Here is a 12,022-nt window from a genome sequence, read left to right as displayed (position 1 = left end):
CCTCTGCCCGCCTCCAGCCCTGCCTCTCCCGGGCACTTTGCTCCCAGCAGTGGGAAAGTGGGAGCGGGCACAGTCGGCACGGCAGGGCAAGGCGAAGGGCAGCCCGCAACCCCTCCAGCATGGCCCCCAGCCCCATGGGGGACAGGCGCAGCCCGGGGGTGTCTTGCTCCTGAGAGCCACCCCAGCCAGGACTGCAGGTGAGCCGGGGTAACCCACGCTTGGTGGAGAGCAGCAGCCGGGATGGCCACACAAACCCAGCTGGGCTCCGGGGGGGGGACCCTGTGGGGAGCAGCTTTGGCCCCTCAAGGGATGGAGGTGGGATCCCCAGGGCTGGATGGGTGTGGGGTGGGGGGCAGCCAGTTCTCCTCATCCCTCCACCGTCCCCAAATCCCTCCGTGCATCCTCTTCCCTAACACACCACTGCCTTCCTCCATCACCGAGGGCCTTCATCCTTCCCAGTGTGGCCACCTCTCCTTCATCTTTCTCTCCATCCCCCAAATCACTGTCTCCTCACAGGGCAAAGCTGCCCTCGGGTCGCTGTGGCTTAGCCCAGCGCTGTGAGCTCCTGCCCTTCCCTGGGGAGGCGGAGGGACAGGGACAGCCCACCCAAGGGTGAAAGGAAACCCTCACCTCCCACCCCGCTGAGAAAGGGGTCACCTCGGAGCAGGGGACGTGGTGGGCAGCAAAAGAAGCACCCAACCCCGCTGGCGTCCCCGGGGAGGAGGCACCAGCGCCAGGGTAGCACAGGCAGATCGTGCTTTGGCTGCTCTTGCAGTTGAAGGGAAGGATTGAAAAGAAATCAGGTCACGCTCCCCTTGTGCCGGGGCTTTGGCTGCATGAACCACGTGGCGATTAGGGACAAGGGTCCTTCTGCAGGATGTTTTGCATAATTTCCCCTTGTTTTGCAATTTCCAAGCGCTTAGGCGAGAAGAAAAGCCCTGTTTTTCCCGTGCTCCAGCGGCAGCCAGTCCCAGGCTCACCCAGCCCCACGTCCCTCAGCAGCTGCTTGCTCCCCTCTGAAATCCTCTCTTGCGTCCCTTCTCCGAAGCTCCTGCCTGTTCCACCGCGATTCCCGACCCCTCGTCCCATCCTGCCAGCGGGCAGGACTTTGGCTCCGGGACAGAGTCTGCCTTCGGTGCTGCCCCACTCATTCATTTCATTGGTGCCTTTCCAACACCCCCGTAAATCCCCAGGGCATGAAGCCTTGCCCAGCTACTGGGGCACCCCAGGCTGGGGGCGACCACCAGCACCCACCAGGTGATGGTCCCCGCAGGACCAAAGGATGGGTTCAGGCTGGGCACGGCCACAGGGCTGGGAGCCAAGGCAGAGCTCCCGTTCCTGCGGCAAAGGGCCAAAGGCAGCACGTGCTCCCCAACGTGGTCCCCGTGGCTGGTCACTGCCCCTTTCCACTGGCCGTGTGGGTGTTTTGCAGGACCCCTCCCTGCTTCCCGAGGCACGGATGGGGGGCACAGCTCACAGGGACCATCCCAGGGGGATGTGCTTGCCATGGGCAAGGGATTCCCCAGCATCGCAGCCCTCGTGCATCCACAAAACAGGCAGAGCAGGAGCGGGCATCACCTCCCCAGCTCCACGTCCTTTCCCCGCAGTGCCTTCCATCTCCCATTCCAGCAGCAAGCCCAAATCTTGGCTCAGACCTCACCACAGCTGTGGTCTGTCCCTCCTTGAAAAGCCCACGCTGGAGAGGCCATGGCCAGGGAGAGCCTTGCTGGGGACATCAGCGAGGAGTAGGAACAGGCCTGGTGGTGATGTGTCCTCTGGGTGGACTGATATGAATCAGCAATTTAAACCACTGATTTTGATCATGACTAAGATGAGGAAGCAGGAAACCTGTTGAGATAAAGCTTGCCAAATGTCATTTTCTTTTGCATTTTTATTTTTCGGTGGTTATCCTCAAAGGAAGCTTGCTTAGGAACAGTGAAATCACAGTGCTGAGCTCTGACCATGCTCAGGCTTTTTCTGCTGCCAGAAGCCATGTACCTGTGCTCTCCTCCAAGCAGCCCGGCACCACACAGCTGCTCAGGCTTTTTCCTTATGTGTTTCTGACACCAAATTATTATTTTTTATTTATTGGCTTCTTCATATCTTTGTTGTTTGTTGATCTATGTCACGGGGATTGGCTTTGGTCACTGAACCCTGCAGCACCTCTGGTCTGGTTGGGCTCAAGGCTTCATGCTCACTTGCACTCCGAGCTTAGAAGAGGAAAACAAATCTGGTGCCTCGTGTCCTTGGCGGCACCGTGGCCTGAGGAGATGCAGCAGCTGGGCTGGGACCAGCATGACCAGCACAGCACCCCGTGGGACCACCACTAGCACCAGCACTTGGAGGCTCAGGGTTTCCTACCAGCTGGTTTTCCCTCCTGGTTCTGGGGAGACAGAGCAAATTCTCCCCACTGTTAATGTTTGATCAGGACCTGCCTGTTGCTCTCTGAACTCATCCTTGTAATAAAGCCAGGCAGTTGCCCATGCCAGCCGCAGCGGGAAGGAAGCTGCAGGGTGTTTGACGTGAGCCCAAAGCTGCGGCTCAGCCCACAACTCAAACAGAGAACGTGGAGGTGTGTGTGGCATGGAGGGGCCCATCCTGCGGCCACCCGCCTGCCCATCTGCCTGCTGATTCATTTACGATCATCTCTGTAAACCCAGGGATGTCTCTCCAGGCGAGGCTGTGCAGGGAGAAAACGGACCCCACGGATTCACCCTGTGGGATATTCGTGCCAAGGGCTCTTGCCACAAGAAGCCGTCAGGCTGCGCACCTCCATGGCGAAGGCAAGGGGCAAACAGGAGGGGGATGATGAGGGAGTGAAGGGATGAAGGAGCCTAGAGGACACAGCCTTCCACCTCGTACCACTGACACCAGCATCCCACTAACGCGCATCATCTCCCTGAGCCCCGAGTTCTTCTCCGTCCTGGTGCCCATCACCTCCTGGCTGAGCTCTGGACCAACAGAAACTGGAGATGCACCAGTGCTCCCTCCATCAGATACGGTTTTGGCTACACCCTCGTCTCTGCTGGCAGCACGGCAGATGCTCCTGCTCCCAGGTTATTCGTAGGAGCATCCATCCTCGGCTGGCAGAAGCGGCCGCTCCGAAATCGCTTCACCAGGGATGACGGTGGGCACGGAGGGGCCAAGGCACGGGCAGCCTTCGCCCGTCCTTTGCTGGACACCATGACGGTGGCAGAAGCTGCTTCTTCCCTCTGGACCAGCAGGCTCTGAACTTTAGACATCCTGAGAGGCGAACGCGACCCTCCGACGGCTTGCCCTGATGCCTCAGCCCCAGGGCCCGATTTGCCAGGAGGATGCAGAACCCAGCCTTTGATCGTAACACCGTGCGAGGGGAAACGTCCCGCCTGCCTTGCGAACTTGCACTGTCTTGAGCTGGGACTTGGCTCTGGCGCAGCTCCTCTCCGCGGGGCTTAGATCATCCCTCTCCTACGGAGAATACCCAGCAGCTGGAGGCCCCTCACTGTCCAGGGACGCTCTCTCCCAAAGGCTCCTTTAACAGCCCCCCAAGGACTTCTCCAGGCCATAATATTCCCCCAGACAAGCCTTTCTTCTCCTCCCGCCTTTCTTCTTGTCAAGGAGCCCTTTGGGACGAGCAGCATTGTCAGGATGGTGCCAATTAGGCTGAGCCAGCTTCCAAGAGGCTGCGCTGGCACCGGCCGGGGGCTGCTGTTGCTCATAAAGGTCTCATTGTTCGGCGCGCCGTGGGGCTGCTGGCCGGCGGGGCCGGCGCGGTCCTCTGTCTCAGGCACGCTTCCCGGCTCCACGCGGCGCTGGTGTCACTGTGCGCTGCTCAAAGGGATGATTAATGGGTGTCATTGCGGGGGCTGCGAAGGGGAGGATTTGTCGAGTCCCCCTCGGCTCCCCGCGAGGCCCGAACGCGCGAGCTGAGAAAAACCAGAGAACCATCAAAGTGGCCGGAGCTCCTGGAGGGGGGGAAAATCTGGCATCTTTGGCTCCCTTCCACGCTTTGTGCCTGACAACGGTCGGGATCGACGACTAATGTGCTTTTATTAACTGCTCCCCTAGATCTGGCTCGGAGAACATGGCCACTTCAGTGAGGACGTTCCCAGTTGCCCTGTGGACACCGACGCCGGCTCCCTGGCTGGGGGGAAACACCACCGCGGTGGCGGAGGCAAAGTGCGTCTTCAATGAGGAGTTCAAGTTCATCCTGCTGCCCGTCTCCTACGGCATCGTCTTTGTGGTGGGGCTGCCCCTCAACTCCTGGGCCCTGTGGATGTTCATCTCCAGGATGAGGCCCTGGAACGCCACCACCACCTACATGTTCAACCTGGCCGTCTCTGACACGCTCTACGTCCTCTCCCTCCCTACCCTGGTCTACTATTACGCTGACCGCAACAACTGGCCCTTTGGGAAATGGCTCTGCAAGATTGTGCGCTTCCTCTTCTACGCTAACCTCTACAGCAGCATCCTCTTCCTGACGTGTATCAGCATCCACCGCTACATGGGCATCTGCCACCCCATCCGCTCCCTGAACTGGGTGAAGACCAAGCACGCCCGCATCATTTGTGTGGGTGCCTGGCTTGTGGTCACCATCTGCCTCATCCCCAACCTCATCTTTGTCACCACCAGCTCCAAGGGCAACAGCACCCTGTGCCACGACACCACCAAGCCTGAGGAGTTCGACCATTACGTGCACTACAGCTCCTCCGTCATGGCCCTCCTCTTCGGGGTCCCCTTCCTGGTGATCGTCCTGTGCTACTGCCTGATGGCCAAGAGACTCGGCAAGTCCAGCTTCTCCAGCCCCAGCCCCCGAATGCCCTCCTACAAGAAGCGCTCCATCCGGATGATCATCGTTGTGCTCACCGTCTTTGCCATCTGCTTCGTGCCCTTCCACATCACCCGGACCATCTACTACACCTCCCGCTACTTCCAAGCCGACTGCCGGACCCTCAACATCATCAACTTCACTTACAAGATCACTCGGCCCCTGGCCAGCATCAACAGCTGCCTTGACCCCATCTTGTACTTCATGGTCGGGGACAAGTACCGGGGGCGGCTACGCCGGGGGCCAGCTCAGCGCCTCCAGCCTGTGCCCACCTGTGACCTGGCCCTGGTATCCCCCTCCATGGACAACATCATGGGTGGCAGCCTCACTCCTGGTGACACCCGAGGGCCAGGGACGGCACGGAGCAGAGGCGGGTGCTGAGGGGCCAAAGAGGATTCCGGTAACCTCATCCCTGGTCTCCACAAGTTGCGGCCCCTCCAGGCTCCATGTGGACACCCTGGTACCCCCAGGTCCCCAAACCCGACCTGCCCCTGCCCAGCCTGTGCAGGGGCAGAGACCTCAGGGCTGAGGGATGGTGGCCGTGGGACTTGTCCCAGTCCTGCCCTGGGATGCCATGGGAGGAGAGGTGCAGGTGCCACTTGGGGCAGGACAGCTGCCAGGCACCCGTGGGAATGGGAAAGATGCTGAGAAACCCGTTTTGGGGAGGCAGGCTGGCATCCCATCCTGGGACGCTCCTGGGGACACACAGGGGCTGACAGGTCAATAAACAGAAGGGACACTGGTCCCTCCCTGGGCACGCACAGCCCTTCCAGTCTGCTCAACAGCGATGTGTGGGGACTGGAGTGAAACTGGGGATGGAGCCGACGCTGGGCCCCCCCGCATGCCTGGCGAAGGCTCTCCTAGATGTCCCTGTCACACTGCTGGCCTTAGGGGAGGCAGGCAGGGACACAGCACGGGGCACTTGCTGCCCATTACCCCCCAATAAAGCCCCTTCCCTTTCTCTATGCCCGGACCTATTTCTCCCTGTAGCAGAACAAATTGGGACGAGATGCCCACCTTCACCCCAGAAAGCGTTTGAGAGCAGAGAAAAGCCACCCGCCACCTTAACGCCGGCACCGGGGCAGGTTCAGAGCAAGGAGCTGGAGCGGTGACACCCGCGGTGATAGGACAGTCCTCAGGAATCTGCCTTTATGGGTGTTTGCTTTCCAAATGTTTACCCAGCCCTTTTGTTTGACCAAGTGCCTGCGCAGAGAGGAGCGGATGAGAGATGGCTATCAGCGCTGTCGACTCTCCCACGCCAGCCCTGGCAGGGATGGGACAGGGCTGTTCCCGTCACAGGGACCCCCAGAAGGGGCAGCACCCCATCACCCCCCACAAGCCCTGCCAGCACGTGCCTCGGGAAGGGGTGCCCATAGCATCATCGGGGTGTCACCCCCGCCAGCCGTGGCCACGGCACCAGCCACACACAACCACATCCCACCAAGAGCTTCCCAGGTCACTCGGGGAGGGAGAGGGTCCCAGGGATGCCATGTCCCAGCCCCACACCCCCATCCCACTGGACAGTAACCCAGAGAACCCCTCACTCACGGACGAGCCGAAAGCAGAGAGAGAAGGAGACTTCCCTTCTAAAGCCAGTTAACCCAGTAAGAGCAGCTGCTGCCCCTCACCTCCCATTATATCTGATGTCGCCCAGGTGGACCCAGGAGCTGCTCGGTTGCACCTGAGAGGTGCAAGGATCCCCACCAAGCATGGCCCCAGCCCTAGAGATGGGACTGCCAGGGAGGGGACACAGATGGGTGGCGGGGGTACGGCTGTGGTGCCACCAGTCCTGCACCCCCCCTCCCAGCACACACAGGCAGCAGTGGGGGAGGTTGGAAATCTGTATTGGGTACAGAGGTGGTGGAAAAGGCTTATCTGGGGCCAGACCAGCACTTGCCCCCACCCAGGGCTCCGTGGTCCCAGCTGAGGCTGGGTCCCCAAGTCCAGGAGTGTCCCCCCCACCCCGAGGGGATGTTTCCCCAGCCTGGTCCTGCTCGCCATCAGGATGCCACCCAAAAAAGTCTGTCTCATTCCCTCCTCCTGTGACTCCCGCTCCCTCAGCTCATGTTCTCCTGGTTGTCTTGCAGGGACCGTGCCCATTGCTGGTCCCCAGCCTTCTGCCAGCCCCCCCCTTACATCAACCCCGTGTCCTCGGGGGATGGCTGTGTCACCCGCAGCCCCTCTGAATCCCTTTCAAGGGGGACCCTTCCCAATCTCCCCTTCCCCTCGCTTCCTCCTCTCCTCCCACCTCCCGCTCAGGTTTTTCGGCCGGAGGAGCGGAGGGCCAGAGCGGGGACTGTCCCCCGTGTGTTCCCCGTGCCGGGCCGGCTGAAATCCCCACCCGCAAGAGCCAGCCGCTCTTGTGAGCCAGGATCTGGCCGCCGGCGCTGGCCGCGCTCAGAGGATGTGCAGCTCGTCCGTCTCCGACAGCCCGTACTTGGTCTTGTTCTCATTGAAGAGCTTGAGCAGGGAGCGGACGTACATCTCGTGGTACATGTCCACCATCTCGCAGCTCGGGTCCTCGATCTTGGGCACCGTCACCGGCTCCCCCACTGCCGGCAGGGGAGGAAGGTCAGGCTGGCGGCTTGGGGATGTGCTCGGCTCATCGGAGACATGAGCTGAGCATTGCCTTCCCACACCACCCATCACGGCGTGTCCTCCTCCTCTGCCCCTCCACCTTCTGGGGGGTCCCCTCCACCCCGGCGGGCAATGCTCACCCACGGTGGTGATGGGTCTGGCGTAGGGAAGGAAGCCCCGGGACCGGACGGAGGTGAGACCCCGGCCGTAGAAGACGCAGGGAGCGAAGCCCATCATCTTCTGGAAGCGCTGCTGGATGCTCCTCATCCAGCTGCCCTCCTCAAAGACCACCTGGCGGAAGAGGTCATTCTCCCCAAAGGAGAAGGAGGGGACGAGGTAGGCCCTGTGGAGGGGACACGGTGGGAGCTGATGGGGCGCCGGGACCCCCAGACTCCCCTCCGCAGCAGCAGCCGCAGTGGTGCCCGTGACCCACCCGTGCTGCAGGGCCATGCGGACGAAGCCCTTGCGGTTCTTCAGGATGAGCGTGGTGACTCCGGGGCGGCAGGAGAGCGACTCGGCCGCGCCGCCGATGACGATGGCCACCGCGTTGCCGGTACCGTTCTTGGACAGCAGGTACCCAATGGCGCGGCGTGTCACCGGGCACAAGCCTGCGGCGGAACGGACCACCGATGCGGTGGGACTGCCTGCCCGTGCAGCGCCCGGGGACCCCACGAGGGACCGTGCCTGGTGGGACCACGCAAGGACCATGCAAGGGGCAGTGCGAGGGTGCTCTCTGCTGTGGGACAGGGTCAGGGTGCAGGCAGGTTGCTGGCAAGGTGTGGGCAGGGCGTAGGCAAGGTGTAGGCAGGGTGCAAGCAAGATGAAGGAGTTCAAGCAGGGTGCAGGCAGGGTGCAGGCAGAGCACCGCCCCAGCCCTGCCTGCTCCTGGGGAGCACAGAGGACGTCAGTCCAAGGTTTCCTGCAGATGGGACCAGGGAGTTCCCTGGAGACCCCCCCTGCCCGTGGGCATTGCCCCCTCCGTGCTCTGACCCTCCGTGGCAGCAAGCAGAGGTGGGCAGGAGCAGGACAGGCAGGGGGTGCATCCCGCCCCTCCCAGTACAACTGGCTGTGCCCACAGGGCTGCCCATGGATGCTCACCCCCGCTCATCAGGTATTCCCTGAAGACAGGCAGACGAAAGTTGCCGGCCAGCGTGGTGAGGGAAGGCCGGATTCCCGGGAACATCTCCCCGAAACCCGTTGAGCCGGTGACGAAGTTGCAGAAGGCGCCGACGCAGAGGATGCCGTGGGGGTGGGAGCCGATGATGTAGTTGTGGCTGGGGGACAGGTCGTGGGTCTTCACCAGCTGTGGGGACAAAAAGGGGTCACATCCTTTTGGGTGGTATCACCACCACTGCCTGCAGGAACATCCCATCCTGGCACCCTGGCTCGCCGCGCCATACCTTCACGGGGAAATAATCCCGAAAGTGCCTCCAGACAGGCCATTGCCGCAGGCACGGCAGCCTCCTGCCACCTGCAAACCGAGGATTGACCACAGGAGATGATGCTCACCCCAGTGGGCAGCGGGACCCGCGGGAAACACTCCCTGCGGACCCGCTGCATCCCTCTTCCCACCGTGATGATGATGGGAGAGAGGAGGGAAGGAGCAGGTGGGACATGGTGCTCCCCATTTGCCATGCTGGGATGGACCCAGAGAAAGGGGGGGACCCCCAGACCCCGTCCTGCTGCAAAGCTGGAGGAAGGGGGGGGCTGCACCCATCCCCACCTTTCTCCGGCGTGTCCCAGTCAAAGATGACCCAGGCCAGGTAGAGCGCAGAGATGGGCCAGAAGCTGGTGAACACCAGGTAGATGAGGAGCAGCAGGCTGACGGTTCCTGCGGGAGCCAGGGAGGGGGGTGAGCGGGCACGTGCCCGCCCCACCGGGACCCCCCTCTCCAGCCCCCCACTCACCCAGCAGTAGGAAGCTGAGCACCCACTGCAGGACGGAGAGGAGCTGGAGCCAGGAGCGGACATCCCGCTGCGAGGGCCAGGGTGCTGCGAGCAGGGTGTGCAGGGCGGTCTGGATGCTGGCGCGGCTGCCTGCGGGGAGAGATACGGCACCCAGCCCAAAACAGCATAGGTTGCACAAATGCTGTCCCAGATAGCCATGGGGGGGCCCGGACTGGTGGTACCCGTGGCTGGGGTATGGGGGCAAGGTAGGAGGTAGGATGAGAAGGATGAAGCAGTTGGGCAAGGAGGGATGGGATGGGGTGGGATAGGATGCAGGATGCTCATCCCCAGAGAGCTCTGGACCGTGCCAAGAGGTGGCCCTGGGCAAACCACGGCTGCTCTGGGGCCAGCCTTGCTCTGAGCAGGGGGCAGCTGGCAGGCTGGGCACCCCCAGCCCAAACACGTCCGTGAGCCTGGGTGCACCAGCGGAGCTGAGCACAGCGGCACATCCCGCACCGTGCCGAGCTCCCCGGAGGCCAGGACCTTTCCCATGTCCTCCTTGGCATGTTCAGGCTCACAGAGAATTTGGGGCTTTCTCAGCTGGTGTTGCAGGGAGGTGTGGGGCAGTGTCTGCCCCCCGGCAAGTGCCAAGGACAGCAGCCAGGGGCTGAGCCAGGGTGGCCAAGGCTGGCCGTCCCCACCGAGCCTTGCCTCCCATGAAGGACAGCCCAGCAGCCTGCAGCCGCTCCACTCCCCCCGCTGCCCCCTTCCCTCCAGCCAACCTTGGTGAACCATTAACCGCCCCGGGCTGGGCGCCAGGATCCAAACTCCACGCACAGCCCCATCCCTCCTCCCCGAAACGGGCCCGAGGTGCCGGTCCCGCCAGCGCACCGCTCCCGGCCAAAGGTCTGCCGCAGCCAAGACCACCCGGTACAGCCACCACCGCGACCACAGCGAGCTATGTCAGCTCTTGTGTCACAAGAACCTTGTTTTCTTGGGAAAACAACCCCAAATCAGCGTGCTGGCCAGAGAGAGAGAGATGTTCAGGGTGAGACAGGAGCAGACCTGTCCCCACGGCTTCCCGTGCGGGGGACCCCCAGGTCAGAGAACCACCAAACCCTGGTTCAGGTGGCTGGTGGAGGTTCAACTCATCCCGGCTCAACCCAAACCGTGAATGGGACAATTGAAATTAATTAAACACTGCAGCCATCACCAGCATTGAAGAATTGTTTTCCCTCTCCCTTTCCCCCGAGCAGCATGCTGTGCTTTAAGCAATCCCTCCCACCCATTCCCGCATGCCCAGCGAGGCATCCCCAGAAGCCCTGCTGCCCGCACAGCCCTGACATTGTCAACTTTCCAAAGCCCCTTTTTTTTCCAGGGAAGATGCAGAGCTCTGCCTAGCACATTTGTGCCTACCAAACAGTTGCTTTTTTTAGTTCCTTCTTCTAGCTCCCCCTCAAGCACTCCATGAATGTCCAGACCGCAGACAGAAAATGGAGAAACCTCAGGGGCTCTGCTGCCGGCCCCATCCGCGGCAATAGGAGCCTCTTCAAACCCAGAAATTCTGACTCCGTGGCCCGGGGCAGCAAGGAAAGACGAAGGAGAACTTGCAGCGCTGAGTGTCTTGCGGGAGTAACGTTACCGAATGCATTGTCAGAAATTTCATTCCTGTTGAGCAACTGTATGTTCTCCTCTGGTGCTGCTAACCCCAAATCACTCCAAACACCTCCCTTTCCCCTAAGCAGTCTAAAGCAAATAGACAATAGTGACAACAAACGCTAATTGCCTGACCAGCTCCTCACATCTCTAGAGCATCAGAAACCATTCAAACACACTTTGGAAATATCTTACCACTAAGATTTTGGGAACAGGCTGCAATAATTGTTTTCATGGTGGCAAGGAGTTCTGCGCCAGACCCTGGTTCAGCAGGTTAAAAAGGCGAGTTTGGAAATACCGGAGAGCGATTGATTGTGTATCCAGCTGCTTCAACCAGCTGATCCAAGGCAAACCGTCTGCCACGGAGGGGAGCGGACCCGCTCCGGCCCCAGCTTGCAGAGCAAGGAGAAGAGCTGGTGGTCCTTGGGAGGATGAGGAGTTGCGCAGAGCGGTGAGGAGCTGCCGTCGCGAAGGGCAGCCACCGCTCCTTGGAAAGGCACTGCTGCCAGCACCGGCGGTGGCTCGGTGAGGACCGCCTTCCCCCAGGGAATGGTACCGTCCGCACTTTGGGTATTTCACAAACCACTGTCATGCTCTAACGGTGTGACTCCCCTCCAGAGCCGCCCGAAAACGTCATCCCAAAGCTCCCGCTCCGTGGTTCGGGAACGCAGCCCGCCAGACAGTCCCTGACCCTCAGCCCCACCACCCCGCACCATTCCCTCCTCTTCCACCCCTAAGAGGGGCACCAGGGCTGGCTAGCCCTGCCTGCTAGACCAGGAAGACTAGAGTATTGCCTGGAGAGGATTGGGGGGGAAAATGAGAAGAAAAGGAAACAAGAGCAGCACAAAAGCAGCCCTGAGACGGGGCTTCAGGCCAACAGCTGAAGGAACAGTAAAAATCCACAGCATCTGATTCACTAGAGCTACTTCTCAGGATCTACCTCTCCAGAAGTACTCGCTAGGAACAGCCAGCTAACATCAAATGTAGGAAAGGGATAAATACATGTATGGGATTCCACATGTTGTTAAAGTAAAAAACATGTTTCATGGGAGAGGTTTGGAAGCTACAAAACCTCATAATCTGCTCTTGTAAATTG

The 12,022-nt window shown here is 60.9% G+C and overlaps 2 protein-coding genes across 2 annotated transcripts; one reads left to right on the top strand and one right to left on the bottom strand.

Annotated features, from left to right (window-relative positions):
• Positions 1 to 4,063: 4,063 nt before the first annotated feature.
• Positions 4,064 to 5,188, top strand: P2RY4 (pyrimidinergic receptor P2Y, G-protein coupled, 4). The gene has a single exon (XM_010572528.1). The coding sequence runs from the start codon at positions 4,064 to 4,066 to the stop codon at positions 5,186 to 5,188; it is 1,125 nt and encodes a 374-aa protein (XP_010570830.1).
• A 2,016-nt stretch (positions 5,189 to 7,204) lies between these two features.
• LOC104834787 (diacylglycerol O-acyltransferase 2-like) lies at positions 7,205 to 11,161 on the bottom strand. Its single transcript, XM_010572371.1, has 8 exons — positions 11,122 to 11,161; positions 9,292 to 9,420; positions 9,108 to 9,215; positions 8,785 to 8,855; positions 8,483 to 8,687; positions 7,818 to 7,992; positions 7,525 to 7,727; positions 7,205 to 7,359 (listed from the first exon to the last, which is right to left on the bottom strand). Exons 1-8 carry the CDS (start codon positions 11,159 to 11,161, stop codon positions 7,205 to 7,207), a joined length of 1,086 nt encoding a protein of 361 aa, XP_010570673.1.
• Positions 11,162 to 12,022: the final 861 nt, after the last annotated feature.

The sequence above is a fragment of the Haliaeetus leucocephalus genome, unplaced genomic scaffold (assembly GCF_000737465.1).
Source record: "Haliaeetus leucocephalus isolate CR32 unplaced genomic scaffold, Haliaeetus_leucocephalus-4.0 Scaffold340, whole genome shotgun sequence".
Lineage (NCBI taxonomy): Eukaryota > Metazoa > Chordata > Aves > Accipitriformes > Accipitridae > Haliaeetus > Haliaeetus leucocephalus.
The sequence above is the reverse complement of the archived record's forward strand: the minus strand, read 5'-3'. Positions and strand labels throughout refer to the sequence as shown.

Bases quoted from the DNA above. Each gene is read 5' to 3' on its own strand.
- P2RY4 (XM_010572528.1), top strand. From the start codon at position 4,064: ATGGCCACTTCAGTGAGGACGTTCCCAGTTGCCCTGTGGACACCGACG.
- LOC104834787 (XM_010572371.1), bottom strand. From the start codon at position 11,161: ATGAAAACAATTATTGCAGCCTGTTCCCAAAATCTTAGTG. The intron at 8,856-9,107 runs GTGGGGATGGGT...CTCGGTTTGCAG, and splicing joins CTGGGACACGCCGGAGAAAG to GTGGCAGGAGGCTGCCGTGC. The intron at 7,360-7,524 runs GTGAGCATTGCC...CCCTGCCGGCAG, and splicing joins CAGACCCATCACCACCGTGG to TGGGGGAGCCGGTGACGGTG.